At 42.3% G+C, this 15,861-nt stretch overlaps 1 protein-coding gene across 1 annotated transcript; it reads left to right on the forward strand.

Moving 5' to 3' along the window:
• The first annotated feature begins 8,238 nt into the window (after positions 1-8,238).
• On the forward strand, positions 8,239-14,896 carry LOC146984109 (uncharacterized). Its single transcript, XM_085780990.1, has 4 exons — positions 8,239-8,468; positions 10,061-10,208; positions 11,982-12,550; positions 14,658-14,896. The coding sequence occupies exons 1-4, from the start codon at positions 8,326-8,328 to the stop codon at positions 14,728-14,730; spliced, it is 933 nt and encodes a 310-aa protein (XP_085637116.1). The 5' UTR covers positions 8,239-8,325; the 3' UTR covers positions 14,731-14,896.
• Positions 14,897-15,861: the final 965 nt, after the last annotated feature.

The following is a 15,861-nucleotide window of genomic DNA, read 5'->3' on the forward strand; positions in this document are numbered from 1 at the left end:
GACTGTATGGAGATGAGAAGTCTGAGAGCCAGCCTGCTCTCTCTCTCTCTCTCTCTCTCTCACCCCCGTCTATGGCTCTCTCTCTCTCTCCCTCGCGCTCTGTTTAGCGCTCTCTCTCTCTCTCTCTCTCTCTCTCTCTCTCTCTCTCTCTCTCTCTCTCTCTCTCTCTCTAACGCCCCCCTCCCTCTGTGTTTGTGTGTCTGGCTCAGTCATTGAATCCCAGCCAGGAATGTGAGTGACTCTGCAGGCAGGCTGGGCTCTTCCAGGAACAAGCCGTCACCCCCACCACACACACACACACACACACACACACACACTTACACTCCCCAAATACACACTACAGTGCAGACAGCAGAGAAGAGGGAAAAAGTCAGAGGGGAAGACTGCGTTCACTTTAAACTTTCTTACAGTCATTTCTGCAGCGGTGGCAAAGTAACTAGATACATGTAATTTATTCCTTTGCTCCACCACAATACAGAGGGAAGTCTTATTGTAGTCTTCCATATTTATTAGGCTGCGTATTTACATATTTATACAGTAAAAAAAATAAAAAATACACAAGCTACAGGATATGAAATTATTACAATTAGACTACCGAATGACTTGCACGTATTTCATCATTTTATATCAATTTGAATACTATTCCTGCAAAAAACAAATGCGGGGTTATTATTCGCCATTATTTAAATTATATTTAATTATCTTAAAAAAACACTTGCCTTATATTTGCAGCCTATTCATTTTTTGGTAATGGTTACTTTGGTTATTTTTAATAATAATAATAAACTGATGCTGCATTCAGGTGATGTGGCGTCTAAAGCCATTAGATGTTTTTTATTTTGTTTTGTTTTTTACCCACTTGCGATAGAATACATATTCTTCCACATAGTCTTCCAGTTATTGGCCTTGTTTTCCACATGTGGCTGCAGATGTGTTGACGTCGACATCGTCAGAAATGTGGTCACTCGCAAACTTTGAGGTGGGTGGAATTTCCACATCAGGAAGCTCATATTTACCATCTTTCCCATGGGCCTTGAATGTAGCAGAGGGACAGGGTTAGAGAGAGAGAGAGAGAGAGAGAGAGAGAGAGAGAGAGAGAGAGAGAGAGAGAGGACGGGTGGTGTTTTGCGAGACAAGACAAATTTAGCTTTGGAAGGGGAAACGCAAATTGCACGACTGACTGCGGTTTATTTATTTTCCCTTCTGCTTGAATGTGTCAAAACTGTTTGGCAAGAGGCGGCGAATAAACAAGTTTCATGTGTTGGCGACCTTGAGAGACAATCCTGCTAATGAAATGACGCGAGAAGATTTTTGTTGTTTTTGTTTTTCACAGATCAGCTAGTAGATGTTAGCAGGTGGCCAATTCACTTGCACAACAACAAAAATATATTAGATTTATCTCAATTTTTACCCCTATAAATTGGGATTTCTTTAAATTGAAGGCCACTTTTTTTTTTGGCAGAATAGTAGTTGCAAAGTTAAAAGAATTGCAGAGCTGTATTTTTTCAGTAGGTTGTATATTTGTAAAGGTATGCTTGATTGCTCATGTTGTGTTCAAGGATGAGTAAGTCTTTTGTTTTTAAGGGGGGTTTGTTATGTAAACGTGTAACAGCCTACTTGTTTCTACAGGCTGACGTTTGTACAGGGAGACACAACTCTGACACATCATCTCAAAATCTCATTTTAGGGAGGAAAGCAGTAAAGCTGATGTTATAATCACGGCCACAGTGCTTCAGCCTCAGGAGGTCATGTGTCCAGAGCAAGTTCAACTCCAGAAGCCAGGAGGCACTTTGCTGTTCCTGTGGCGTCCCCTAGCCAAACACTGCTGTAACTGCAGCAGGATGCCAGGGGTCGAGATCTGGAGGACTCCTCCTCTGCAGGCCAGCAGAGAGCCTCCGGGTTGAGTCCAGTATTAAAGTTGTGAATGCACCTACTCCTCTGAAATAGACATTTAAATGAAAACAGTGGGAGAAAAAGGTTTTCCATGCAAATCAATGACAACAGAGGAGAAGCGTAGGGGAGAGTGGTGAGTGGGTTTGATCCATCCTGTCTGCTCATGGTGCTGTACATGTGATTATTTAAGTGGGTGCATTGAATTTAAGCGACACACAGTTTAGGGTGGGGGCACTCAGTGGCATAGGCTATGTAACATGACCCCCTCAGTGGGTGGATAACCAGTGACTAGACTGAAAGTCTGAAAGCCCTTGATGCGGTTTGAGATGAATCAGACTGAAGCAGGTTTACGTCTTAACCTGTGGTTTATGTTTTGCATGTGGCCTACTGTTGAGTCTGCTGAGGGTGATCATGTTTTGTGCAGTTGTTGTACTGTATACTGACAAATCTGTGAGGTCAGTTGTGTGTGAGGTGGGCTGCAACAACAGACCTTTTAGGGGTAGTATACTCCTCTTTTTGATGATTCTGTTGTGACGCATGTGCTCACATCAGAGTCATGTCCAGGGTCTTTGAGTTGAACTCAGGTTCTGATTTCAACCTCACATTGTTTTAAGTGTAATATTAACAATGTGAACGTATCACACTGCTCAGCCAACAGAGAAATGCACGCAGCCTGTTTTCAGACACTGAGCCTTAAAACAACATCTGTAACACTGTGATGTCACAAAATAATCAGTCACCACTCAGCAGTCCTTCTCACCTGGACCCTCCATCCACCCTAGCAGGATCGGTTTTCTTTGAGTGTTTGAAATCTGTAGTATTTTTATGCCACTCACTCAAAATCAGGCAACCAATCAGAAAGGATCATAGCCTACTCTCTTCTGATTGGCTAACACCAACGTGTTGTTACCAGAGCTCAAGAGAAAAACCTGAGGGAGATTTATGTTCACTACACTGAGATTTTTGGTTCCTAACACCACAAACATGCCTTGTTATGGATCAAGACATACAATAAAACACCATAAAAAATGTAAAAGAAATGGGACCCAAGAGTTCTGAGTGTGCATGAATGAAAAAATGTAGTTTTGGACCAATAAAGCAGATGATGGTGAGGAAAGACATTCCCACTTAGTTTCACTCAGACTGATAATCTCAGAAAATGTTCACAGAAATGCAGCTTGCAAGAAGAGTAAAGATGATTGATTGTAGTTTGTAACACTACAACAACCTGGCTTCATGGTTATAACCAACTATCTATGCTTGAGAACAGTAAGATAGTAAGGACATGGTTAGCCTAGCTTAGCGTAACTGATTTTATTCATCTATGCAAATGACAGTTTGTGGTTGAAGGTGTGAGTTACATGCTGGACTATTTCCTGATAGACAACAACCAGGTGCAGTGACTGTGTGCAGCTTCCTGATGTCTTGTTGTGACTGCAAGGTTGCCAGGTTTGGTGCCACAAAACCTGCTAGCTGACCGCAGCCATCTGGTGATGTAGCTGGAGACGCTGCACTCAAGTAGGTTGTAAACAAAAAAGATACACGGGCAGAACGGGTTTCAGAGGAGTTGAGTTTTTATGCTAAGCTAGGCTAAACACATCCTGATTCCAGCTTTGTATTCAACACATAATATTATTCCCCTCATCTCACTGAGGAAGAGCAACTAAGCACAATTTTAATGAAGTTTATCTGCACAGTATGCCACTATAACCCCATAGTGCATTGTGTGTAGAGCCCCATGAAGCAATAGCATGCAGTGGGTAGTGATGGTGCCAGTGCTGGAGCCACAGGGCTGATGTTTGTCCCATTCAGCTGGCAGATAAGTAACCTTTCCTGAGGCAGACCAGAGCCTCCGCTGGGCCTATCAGTCTGGCAAAGAGACATGCTTTCAGCCAGCACTGAGCTCTGACAGCTACAGGCTGGAAGTGGGCCTACAGTACCACACTGACATACTGTATCACTGTCTGTGTGTGTACATTAAGTGGTAATGGATACAAGTGAGCAAGTGAGATACAAAGCTTGTGCTTCCTTCAGGCTTCTCATCCTATCAAGGCCAAAGCTGCTAGACAGTATGGAGTGTATGCCAAGCCTCATTTTGAATGATTCATAATGTTGCCAGCATTGCAGTGCTTGTCCTCTTGCTCTGCTTTTCTTTTCTCTCATCAGCTCATCTCTACTCATCATTTACTTGCTTGCATTTACTTGCTCTTTTCTGTATGTTTCTGCGCACTCTGCTTGAGCTTTTGAAATTATTTTCTTGTCTGCAGGTATTTTGTTGCTGTAGGTGCTGTAAGTCCAGTGCATGGTGCACATGATCTGCTGCTCATGGTGAACATGAAGGTCCAAATCTTCTCCTCCCCTTCTTCATAATGCTAAACTCGTATTGGTGTAATTGTTTTTTTTAAGCACAATAACTTGACCATTGCCTTGTGATGCACTTGTCAGTACAAACTCCCCCTTTGTTACTATGTCCAGATAAGTTTTGACATCCAGGATTTCAAAGCTCTGAGAGGAACTCAAGGTCTGTTTTCACACCTCCAGTCCACACACCAGGCCAGGCCTAGTGTAAAGTGAAGGCCATTAAATTTTCTGTTTGGAAAAGTTACAAAAATTCACAGACACCTCTCTGAAGTCTCTCTTTACACAGTATTGGGTTTCAGTCCCTGTTAAACAACAGCTGCTAGCAAAGACAACACAGTCCTAATGGCTGTATGAATGTAATGCATCCATGTTGCTTTCACAATTGGTATTTAAGGGTCATGAGACCCAACTAGTTTTCAAACTAAAAAGGGGTCTGCAATGTTTCCAATGGTGGCTTGAACCCCCAGACTAATGAGGACATTGCCTTAGACTTGCCAACAAACGTTGTCTGTTATTTGACATATACTCAGTATGAACTACCACCCAACTAAATGTGACTTTAAGAGTGTATAAATAAATGACCTGCTGAACCCTCTGAGTCTGAACCTGTGTTTTACAGCACCAATGTTGGGCTGGAGAAGTTCTGGGGACGTGTGGTTAAAATTACCAACAGTGAATTTTCACACTGGATGGATTTCAGTATGTGGCCTCTCACCTCTATGTTTCAAAAAACATATCCAACTACATCATCAAGTGTTAATTAGTCAGCTGTAGGTTTATTTTTCACTTCGGCTAGAGCAAGTTGAAACTTGCTTTCAGGCTTCTCGCTAAGCTAAGCTAAGGAACCACATCTTGACTCCAGTTTCATCTATAAACAGTATAAACCGTATCAGCCCCATGTCGGGTGACATAAAATGGCATGAAGACAGGTTGGTGGGGAAATCATGTACACTGCCCGTCCAAAAAAAAAGTCACACACTCTAATATTTCATTGGACCACTTTTAGCTTTGATTTCGACACGCATTTGATGTGGCATCGTTTCAATAAGCTTCTGCAGTGTCACAGCATTTATTTCCGTCCAAAGTTGGATTTATTTTTCTGGACTATGTGTTCACATTGGACCCCATTTCTTCCTCTCAGTCTTTAATAATGTGTTGGACAGTTCAGTTTTAGTAGTCTCAGCAATCTCCTTGGATGTTTTATTTGCTTGATGCGTGCCAATAATTTGACCCTTCTGAAACCGATTAGCATCTTCTCCACGACTACAAGATGTTGTTTAAGGAAATGAGACTGCATCAGTTAGAGTTAGATAAGTTGTTGCCAGCTGAAACATAATCATCCATGCAATAATTATCAAATGGGAGGCTCTGACCTATTAGCTTAGTTAAATCCAAGTGGTGACCTATTTTTTGGACAGGCGGTGTATATTTCCCAAACTCTGCAAATGGACTTGAACTCTGGTCCAAGCAATACATCCTGGAGACCAAGTTTAAACTGCATACCATCATCAGGTGCTTGTCAGGTGGAAACAGATCACAACCCAAAGGTTGGACTGAGATGGAGCAGGCAGAAGAAGTTTGGAAGTCCAAACATGACCTAGAAAAGAGCTGTGAAGGACAAAATAGACAAGATGATCAAGACCTGGTGGGAATATGCTGCAGACGATAGGACATGAAGGAGGAAGCCCATGGAGCGAAGAGAATTAAGGGAATAAATAAGCAACTTGTCTGACCCAGAAAACAGCTGAGATTTCAATCGGTTATGTTTCCAAGTAGACGTCTGTCTTCTATCTGGATACAAACACCTGACTGGTTTTGTGTGTATGTTCTCAACACATCACGGAGAAGTTGACCACTGGTCTAACCTCCCAAAAACTTGGGTGCATTAAAAAAAAACTTAAACAGTTAAGACTTCTGCTGCTTCTGCCTCACTTTTATTCTCCTCATCATCTTCACCGTCTCCATGGCAGCGGAGCACAACACAGCATCACGTGGGACGGGTGACATAACGTTTCTTTCCAGGCGCCGGATTGCTTTTTCCCAGAGTAGCACTATGTACCACAGGCCTGGCCCACTGCTCTGCTTTTGTATTTCTTCCCATCTGCGGTTGAGGTAGAACAAACTGATTGGCCAATGTCAGCATTTCAGCAGCGCTCCTTCTGGAATACTCATCTAACGGGGCAATGTGTCCAAAAGAGAAAAAAAAACAATGCTCTCACCTTATTTCAAAGTGGCAGGTTTTCCCATAGTGCTGTTTTCCATTCTTTTAAATAATGTTCTCCACTTTCCTTTCTTTTCTTTTCCTTCCGTTCAGTCCAGCTTTCCCTTGTCTTTTTCCATTGCATAATTGTAGCCACTCTCCGTTGGTCCCTCTCTTCTGGCCAAAAGCTTAAAAGGCTCAGAAAGTCCCACCATTATTATGACTTCAACTTTCCACTTTATGTGTGTCCTAGCAGAGGGAACAAAGTATTATCATTACAGTTAGCATTCTTGCATGATGTAACCTGCTTCAGTGCGCACTGAGTAGAAATCCTTATGCAAGAGTGACATAATATAAGTTTATTAAAAAATATGAGTTGCTGATGATGTGATATGATCAAACAGTGGATCTTAAGAAGCTCCTTATCGTGTTGTTTCGTTTGGAGACAATCCTACACTTTGATGAACGCCACCAAGCCTTCCATTTCCAAATGCTCTAGTTTGTTTATTTTTTCCCTTTGCTGATTTGAATTGAAGACTCAGCTCGTTTTGCACATCGCAAAGTTTATTTTACCTGCTGACCTGTTGTTTTTTTGGCCCCTATTTCCTCCACAAAACGACTTGCTTCACTTAAAACTGAATTCAGGTTTGTTTGCATCACATTTCTTACATTGTTATTGTTATTTTTCAGCATCACTGTTAAAGAAATTTGCAGTGATTTACAGTCCCCGCCTGTGTTTTTAGAACAAATTGATCTTTGGGTCAAATTCTCCTTAAGGCCACAGAAAGTCTCGGTCCAGCCTCTGCAAAATTAGCCAGCAGTCGTTTTCCATTTGTGATGAGCTGTCATGGAAAAAGAGACTTGAACTAGTTGAACTGGATTTACAGCCACTTGTTCACTAACATAAAAGAAAGAAGGTCAGTTTACTTGCTTTGACTGGGGCCTTTAACCATCTCTTATGGTCTTCCTCAGATTATTCCTTTTGCTCCATTTACATGGAGATAATTTGACTGTTATCACTCATAAATGGATAATATTATCCATTTTATGGGTCGATTAAAATACCTGTAGTCATCCAGAGGCAGATTTAGTGCATTGCACGCACAGTCTATAATTATACATAATCATTTAATTAAATTTGTGGTATTACTATGCAAATTTAAATAAATCCAAATGAGAAATTAGCCACATAGTAAAATGAAATCACACTTGACATTTTGTAGTACAGTGACCCCTATAACTCCCTGTAAATATTTTTGTGCCCATCAATGCTTTTCAGAGAATTTATTTTTAAAAAACAGAGATGACTGGATGGGGTGACTTTTTCAGATAGTGTTTGGGTGCCACACAGGCTAGAACAAGCGATGCATTTGCTTTTGTGTACCTACAGCAAATAATGTCACATTTGAAATTGTTTATCTATCTATCTATCTATCTATCTATCTATCTATCTATCTATCTATCTATCTATCTATCTATCTATCTATCTATCTATCTATCTATCTATCTATCTATCTATCTATCTATCTATCTATCTATCTATCTATCTATAAATGCATTATCTACTACTTATGTTTGTTGATACTTATGACTTTGAAATATCAACAAATAGAAGTAGATAATGCATTTATAGTCTATCTATTTGCTTCCTGACCCAGGTGTGCTCTGTGTACAGACCTTTTTATATGCAGTCTATGGTACAGACAATAAACTACCCTGAGTTTATTCAGGAGCTTTGAGCGTGTGCGCGCATGCGCCGGGAATCCCACTCTGATTGGATAAAATCGAGTGACGTAGGGTTTCAGGAATAAGGAAGTCCCCCTTTGCTTTTGCTCGCGCGAAATTTGAAGTCCGTACTTTAATAAACCGACATGTCTGAACATTACTCCAAGTCCAAGCTCAAAAGAAAGAAGTTCTGTGTTGAAAAGCAGAACCCGGAAGTGTCCTTCAGGGACACCGTGTCCAGGGGGCGTCCAGCGCTGTCCTCCGGCGACGTGACAGCGGACAGCGGCGGGTGGGTGAGCTGTTTGCAGCGACAACTCTTCAACACAGCAGCGTCAGAGTTAAACATGGCTTCAGACTATGATTGTGTTTCTTTTTCATATTGTAGGACAGTCTCCGCTTCGGTCCGTGTCTTCTCTGAAGCCTTTATTACACGGTGAGGACGAGGCGCCCACACCGACACACACAACCTCGTTTACAATCGCAACACTTCTGTGTTTTCTTGCCTATCCCCTACGTAACGTCACAAATAAAACATTATGAAGATGTTTTACGTGGTTGCTAATGAAACGTTCGGCCAGTTGTAGTAATTATGTAGCCTAGTGCTGTTTAATCACATTCAAAGCTCAACTACTAACAGGTTGAATACGAAAACTCAGAGGAGACAAAACAGAAAAACTTTACATTTTAATCATCTAAACGATCACAGACAGAATGAAAGACGTTCGACCTTTGAGAAATATTAAATAAAGTGTGGCCGTTTCCTAGTGAGGGTCTATAAGGTCACAGTGAGCAGATGAAAGGATGACAGAAAATAATGTAGAATGAATACTTGAAGTGCAGCTTTCAGGAAATAGTGTTTGTGGGCAGATTTTAACTTGCAAATCGGTGTTATTGATTCAAAGCAAATTAGATTTTCACCTGTTTACATATTGAAAATGTCCACGAGGGCTTACAAATATATATTTTGATATGAATCATTTTAGTGGGAAAAAAATTACCTTGATGAGATTTTGATACATTCTAACTTTATCATAAAATTGCATCACTTGATATTACAATTTCAGTAGTATTTTGGTTTGCTATTCAGCCTTAATTCAGCCATTACAACTGTGTTTGCCACTGCACAATGGATGTTAAGAGTCACAACCAAGGAGACACACACGTACCATCAAAAAGGGGTTGATCATAAGCATTAATAAAAGGATGTAGATGTATTGCAGGGCTGTCATATTAGGTTGCACGGCTGCACGTAATGAAATTTCAACTGGTGTAAGGCTAAATCCAAGCTGGAGCAAAGAGATGAGAGATTTTAGGAAAGTTTTTATTCCAAATGGAGACTCACATGGGAGCATGCTGGTAGATGTCAAAGTAAAGACACAGGAGAGAAGGCAGATGTGGGGCAGCAACAGTGTCTTAAGTGAATTACACTTAATTCTGATGTAGTAGAACACATGGAGAAAGTGGGCGCTTGTAATTTGAAACAACAGATCAAAAAAATATAAAAGAAGTCTGAAAAAAAAAACTGAACAGTTGTCTTTACTCTTTAAATAAACAGGGTGGGCTCATTTACATTTATCTACAGCTTGCTTTGTTATTTACACAAGCACACTCTGACACTCTGAGCCAGATCAAAGAGCTGTTTCATAAATAATTTGATTGACAGATGAAAAATGCATACAAAATAATTCAAAAATGGAAAACACCATCACTGTATCCTGCTCTCTTTGCTAAATTAAATCTATTTTTTATACAACTTTTGATGAACTCCTCAAAAACCAGTTAATATTCCACACACAGACATACAGTGGGATGTGTGGTACTCTGTGTGGCTGCGTCTGAAGGAGAAACAGGTTGAACTTGTGTGTAACATGTGGTCCACAGGTCGGCGGCCCCTGCAGCAGCGTGGTGGACCGGTCAGCCTCCTCCTGCTGTGGAGAGTCTGTGGGCGCTCACCCTCAAGTCTGCCCTGCCCGACCTGGAGAAGCAGCGCTGGGACCTGGTTCCTGATCTCCCCCGGCCGTCTACAGCGGTGCGTTCCCACGGAGTGAACCACATCGCACCGTTCCTGTAGTGAATATGATGCAACTCACAACAAGACTCACATCAGAGACGCACACAAAGTTAGGAATCTTCAAAGTTCAGATGTTCAGAGACCTTCTCGCTGCACTGATGTGCTTCAGTCTGAGGTGTCGGGATCAGAACTCTGGCTCTGCCGCAGGGAGAAATGTCTGCAGTGTGACTCTCGTGCTGATCACTCGTTCATTTTCCAATTAAGAACCGATAGAGCTTCTAATCTGGTCTCTTTATTCTTATCTTGAATTGTTAAACAGACATCACTCACCTCAGCCACAGCGAGAGCCAGGCTTTTATTTTGAAAGGGTCTTTATACGTAATCCCTCTGTTGTACATTCCTCTCCTGTGGTCCTGGTGTTTTCCGTATTATGTCAGTGTCATAATCACAACATCCTCTCCACTCAGTTCCTCTCAGCTTTTATTAACCGGTTATTTTCAGTCACTTCCCTGCTGCTTATTTTTGGATCATTAGTGTCAGTAACGCAACACTTCCTGCACATTTAGCCGCGTGCATCACCCGTCTCATTAACAGTGGGCTTTAAATATTTCAGTATGATTTGCAGGATCTGCAGGAAGTGATGCTTTTTATTGACTTTAGCTTTACAGCAACTGGAACAGACTGGAGACACTTACTGATGCTGTGTGTATTTGTCATATTTCCTTCAATTTTCATTATATTTATGTTTTGTTTTTTTTGTTTTTTTACAATTTTCTATTTTTTCAAGCTGCTCAACTTTGAACTGCATCATCATATGTAAAACATCTTTTACTTTTTCAGTTTTTGCAACTTTGGTCATCTGTGTTCAGCTGTAGAAACTGCCTCCTCCTGTTGCTTAAAGGGATAGCTCAACATTTTGGCAATTTGGCCCATTGCCATGATCCCTATAGTTTTAGGAGTAGGTTTGTTACCTTTAATTGTCTGTGCAAGCTATTTCTAGAATGGCAGAGCAGTTGTTTTCGAGGCAAATGCAGAGACTGCTTGCCGAAAAACTGTCCCTGAAGGCAACGTGCATCAGCGGTTTTGCATGAATTTACCTCGAAAACAACTCTGTCTCGTAACGTTCTGTTATTATCTCATAGCGTGGTGAATGTGCAGGTCACAACTTGTCCACCAGAGCGTTTTGGAGTTGTTGGATTGTGTATTTGATGAGTTCGATGAGAGAAACCAAGAAATACCATCAGCCTCCGTGGCGTAACTCTGAGCAGCTCGCGGCTCTGCTCTGCCGTTCTAAAAATAGCTTGCACCAACAATTAAAGGTAACGAACCTACTACTAAAACTATAGGGATTATGGCAATGGGCCAATTTGCCAAAATGTTGAACTATCCCTTTAAATCTCTGAATTGAAATATCCACCTTTTTCTGAACATCAAAAACGTAGCCTGTTTTGCCGGTTTTGCTCTTCCGGTGGAATTTTATGTTTACGTTTCCATGGTTTCAGTAGTCGCGGTAAATGCATGGATTTCTTTTTCTTTTTTTTTCAATGAAAATCTGTAAAACGCATGGATCATCACACCAGCTTTTAACAGTGGATATCACACAAATTGACATCCGTGTTAAAAGCCAACGTTAATAGATCCATGTATTTACCGCAACTATGACAACGACTGAAAACCATGGAAACGTAACCTACAATTCCACCAAACCGGCAAATTGCCCATAGATGACGTTCGGAAACTTGTGGATAGCTGCCTCTGACTCCCCCTGATTTTCTTTCCATGTCACTCCAGAGGCCGACAGTACTAAAGTTGGACGACCAGCGGTGGTGTGACCTCAGAGAAGAGGTCGCTCCCTTCCCTGAACCCTCAGTGTTGTCGAGTCCAGACCCTGTGGAGCTGGTCTCCTCGGAGCGCGACCTCCCAGCACAGAGCGAACCTGCAGCACGCACCTGTGGCCCACAGCCGTCCTCTCACAGCAGGCAGAGTCAGGATGGGAAAGCAGCGTCTCCTCGAGTCCTCGCCAAAGGACGACGGCTGTCTCTCCACAGCCGGGAGGAGGGGGGGGCATCGTCAGCAGGATGTTCAAGAATTAGAGGAGAGGAGGGGATGAAGGGAGAAGAGGAAGAACAAGAGGATGGACCAGTCAACAAGCAGCGTCTCACAAACCAGGTGAAGGTTTCCGACAGCCGACTTCCTCTGCAGGAGGAGGGCAGAAGGAAAGAGGAGGCGGTGAAGGACAACGAGGAAGAGGACGTGCAGGGAATTGTCAGAGGAGGAGGAGGAGGAGGAGGAGGAGGAGGAGGAGGAGGAAGAGAACGGCTGCAGTGCTGCCCCATGTGCCTGCTGGTGTTTCCTGCCGGGTAAGAGACACAAACACATTTTCTGTTTTTTCATCTAAAAGTGCACTGATGTAAAGGTTCTGCGTCCTCAGCCTCAGTCTCACTCACCAGCTCATCGTTCAGCTGCCTTTCATTTCCAGCTGTTTCCATGAGTGTTGTTCCCCTGCTGCTCTAACTGTGGATGGATTTGGAATAATTTGTTCAAGTGTGAAGGAAACAGTCGCTCAAACATCTCTGAACTGCTCGTTCTCCTCCACACAGCCCAGAATAACATGTCCCAGCCTTTAAATGTGCTCTTTTCTAAACACGTTTTCCTTTCCCTTCATTAAAGTGCTCGGTTGGTTTGTTCCCTTCCAACTCCTTTATGAATTAAACTCAAAATTTCTTCAAGATGTTATCGATTTACAATTTGGGATCAATAGAAAATGTAAACATATAAATTCAGTTTGGTCAGACTGTTGCGAAAAGTTGATTTAGTTCTGGTCCGGACTAAACACCCAGACCAAGACATGATATCCTTGATAAACTCCACTAGACTGGACTGTGAGCAGACCCTGGACCAGTCAGAAACATGCCGACCAGGTCAAAAGGTCATTTAGTTTGTTGCTGTGCAGTGATGAGGACGAGGAGCAGCAGCGTGAATAATCCTCTCCTTGTGCTCATGCCGGTCTAGTCCTGGTCTGACCCGGTGGCTCCTGAGCCGGACTGTGTGTATGTTGGCCGGCGCTGCAGGACCAGGCTGTGCTCACTCTGCAGGTCTGCAGCAGGAACAATGGTCACCTCTGTGAGAGTGGACACGGAGGAGCTCAACTCTGCTGCTGCTCTTACTCTGCGTCCTCCACTCGTGTTCCTCTCACGTGCACAACCGTGTTTAAATAACCAGACTCAGGATTATGTTTGTTTTCTAAAGGGATAGTTCAACATTTTGGCAAATTCGCCTATTGCCATAATCACTATAGTTATAGGGGTAGGTACATTACCTTTAATTATCGATGCATGTTGTTTTGAGATCGGTGGGGCAGAGACATGAGCTGCTCAGCGAACACAATGGAGGTGAATGGTACAGGTCCCCTGTCCCTCATCAAACTCATCAAATACACAAACTCCAAAACGCTCTCATGGAGAAGTTGTGACCTGCACATTCACCACGCTATGAAATAATAATGTAACATTACGAGACAGAGTTGTTTTCGAGGCAAATGCAGCCAGAACTACATTCCAGACATGGCTGCTGGGTGGAGTGATTTCAAAAGCGCAAGTAGTTCCGAGTATTTGCTCCATGTGTCGTAATGTTACATAATTATACATGATTATTTCATAGGTGAATTTGTCAAAATGTTTAACTATCCCTTTAAGTATTATAAAGATTCAGCTTAGAGCATTCATTCATCCAGAACTTAAATTACTCAGTTGGTGTTTAGAGCTAAATAGCAAATGTTAGCATGCTAACACAGTAAACCAAATAGGTTATGTGTATAGCATTGTTAGCATTTAGCTAACAATGTCAGCAACAAACTGACCTTTTGACCTGGTGGGCATGTTTCTGACTGTCCATCCACTCACACAACAGGAATCACAGTAAACTTTTCAAGATATTTTATAAAAAGAGATTTCCATGTGTTTCTGATCATAAATCAGCTCTAGGCTCTTCATTCATAACGTGAAGGTATCAAAGCCTCAGTCCACAGTGAAATGCACACAGTCTGTATTCAGGAACGGAGCCTCAGAACAGGCTGTCACGACTTCTGTAACTTTGTGATGTCACAACAAAGCAGTCACTGCTCCGCCCACAGATACAGCTCCTGAGAGAAACCTCAGAGACATGTAAAACTACACTCATGGTTTCTGGTACTTAACACACGAACCATTTGTCTTTTATAATATCAACACTTGAAATAAAGCAGGTTAAGTGTGTGTGACCTTTAACCAACATGCAGGTGAAGCTTAGATTGTTTTGTTCAGTGTTTTTTGTGTCAAAAAGAACAAAGTGTAGTTGTTATTTTCAATTAAAAGCCAAATAATCTTTAATTTTTTTTTCGATATCTAAGTCCCTGCACAGACTGTGTATCAGAGTGTAAAGTGTTGTGTTCGGTGTCAGTAACACATCTCCTTGTTCATGTCACTCCAGGTTCACCCAGATGGACTGTGACGGCCACCTGGCCCAGTGTCTGTCGGAGATGAATGTGGACATGACCTGGTGAGTCCACAGGATGCTGCGCTGGCTGCCGTCCACGAGCTGCCCCACACTCCCTCCAGGACCGTGCCGTATGGAGGACACACCCAGAGAGCAGCTCGCACCGAGGAATGACAGGATCGTTTACACTGGCTGCTCACTGAGAGGGGCCCCGGTGGTGGGAAGAACATTCCTGTGCTGTGGAAGAAGGTTTCTGGAGAAGCTCTGAGGACTCCTCTCAGACGAGACGACCCTGCCGTCGGTACACTTCACCCTCTTTAGGCACTAGATCCTGAATCTGGCTCCCCTCGAATCCATCCGCCGTGGTTCAGGCCGGTTGAGAGAATCTCCAGACTGAGATGAAATAAAAAAGAGCACATCCTCCCGCTCTAATAAAACATCTATTACTCTGATTGACAGAGGCCGTTGTTTTCTTAGAATGAGGCTGCTGCTACCCTGCACTCAGCCTGGATCTTATCTTGTTTGGATGAAAATGTTATTTTAGTTCTGTTGCGAATTGATTTTTCAGATTTGGTCTCATATGCAGAGAGTGTATGCAACAGTGGAACTGAATTCACTGTATTTATCATCAGATTGGTGTATTATGGGATTTTGGGGGATGAATCATTTCCAATTCTCTGTTAAAAACCAAAGGATCTTCTTGGAAACATCTCTGTTTGTTTCTGGTGTTTCTTCTCTCACTGTGTTTGGATGGAGTGAAAGAGGCTGGTGCTCAGCAGCTTCATTCAGCCTGATTTTTATTTAGAAAAATCTTCATAAACCCAGAATGTGTAGAAAACAAATCCAGTGAAGGAGAAACACGACGTTTCACAGACTGAGCTGTGGCCACCACCCTGCTGAACACGCTGGATGGTGTGCAGTGATGTTAAGTCATGTCACAGTGAGCTGGGCGGAAGGATACATTGTTGTTTGCCATGATATAGTTCCAATATGTAACAAATTGTATTTTGTACATTTGTGTTTGTGTGCAGATTAATTAAATTTACATCAGGGAGCTTTAGAGATACTGCTTAAAAAGTCTAACAGAGATTAACATTGACCTTTTTTTTTTCTTGAATTGTATTAAAAGCTGCACACAGTTTCTGAGCTCTGGCTCATTGCACAAACATTATTTCACTATCTGTTGAAAAAATTTGTT

Source organism: Trachurus japonicus, chromosome 7, assembly GCF_045865225.1.
Source record: "Trachurus japonicus isolate A0001 chromosome 7, Traja_1.0".
In the NCBI taxonomy this organism is placed as follows: domain Eukaryota; kingdom Metazoa; phylum Chordata; class Actinopteri; order Carangiformes; family Carangidae; genus Trachurus; species Trachurus japonicus.

What these genes read in the sequence shown, in the direction of transcription:
- LOC146984109 (XM_085780990.1), top strand. Translation starts at nt 8,326, where the DNA reads ATGTCTGAACATTACTCCAAGTCCAAGCTCAAAAGAAAGAAGTTCTGT. An exon ending in GTGACAGCGGACAGCGGCGG is followed by an intron (nt 8,469 to 10,060) that starts GTGGGTGAGCTG and finishes TGTGGTCCACAG; the next exon opens with GTCGGCGGCCCCTGCAGCAG. An exon ending in CTGCTGGTGTTTCCTGCCGG is followed by an intron (nt 12,551 to 14,657) that starts GTAAGAGACACA and finishes ATGTCACTCCAG; the next exon opens with GTTCACCCAGATGGACTGTG.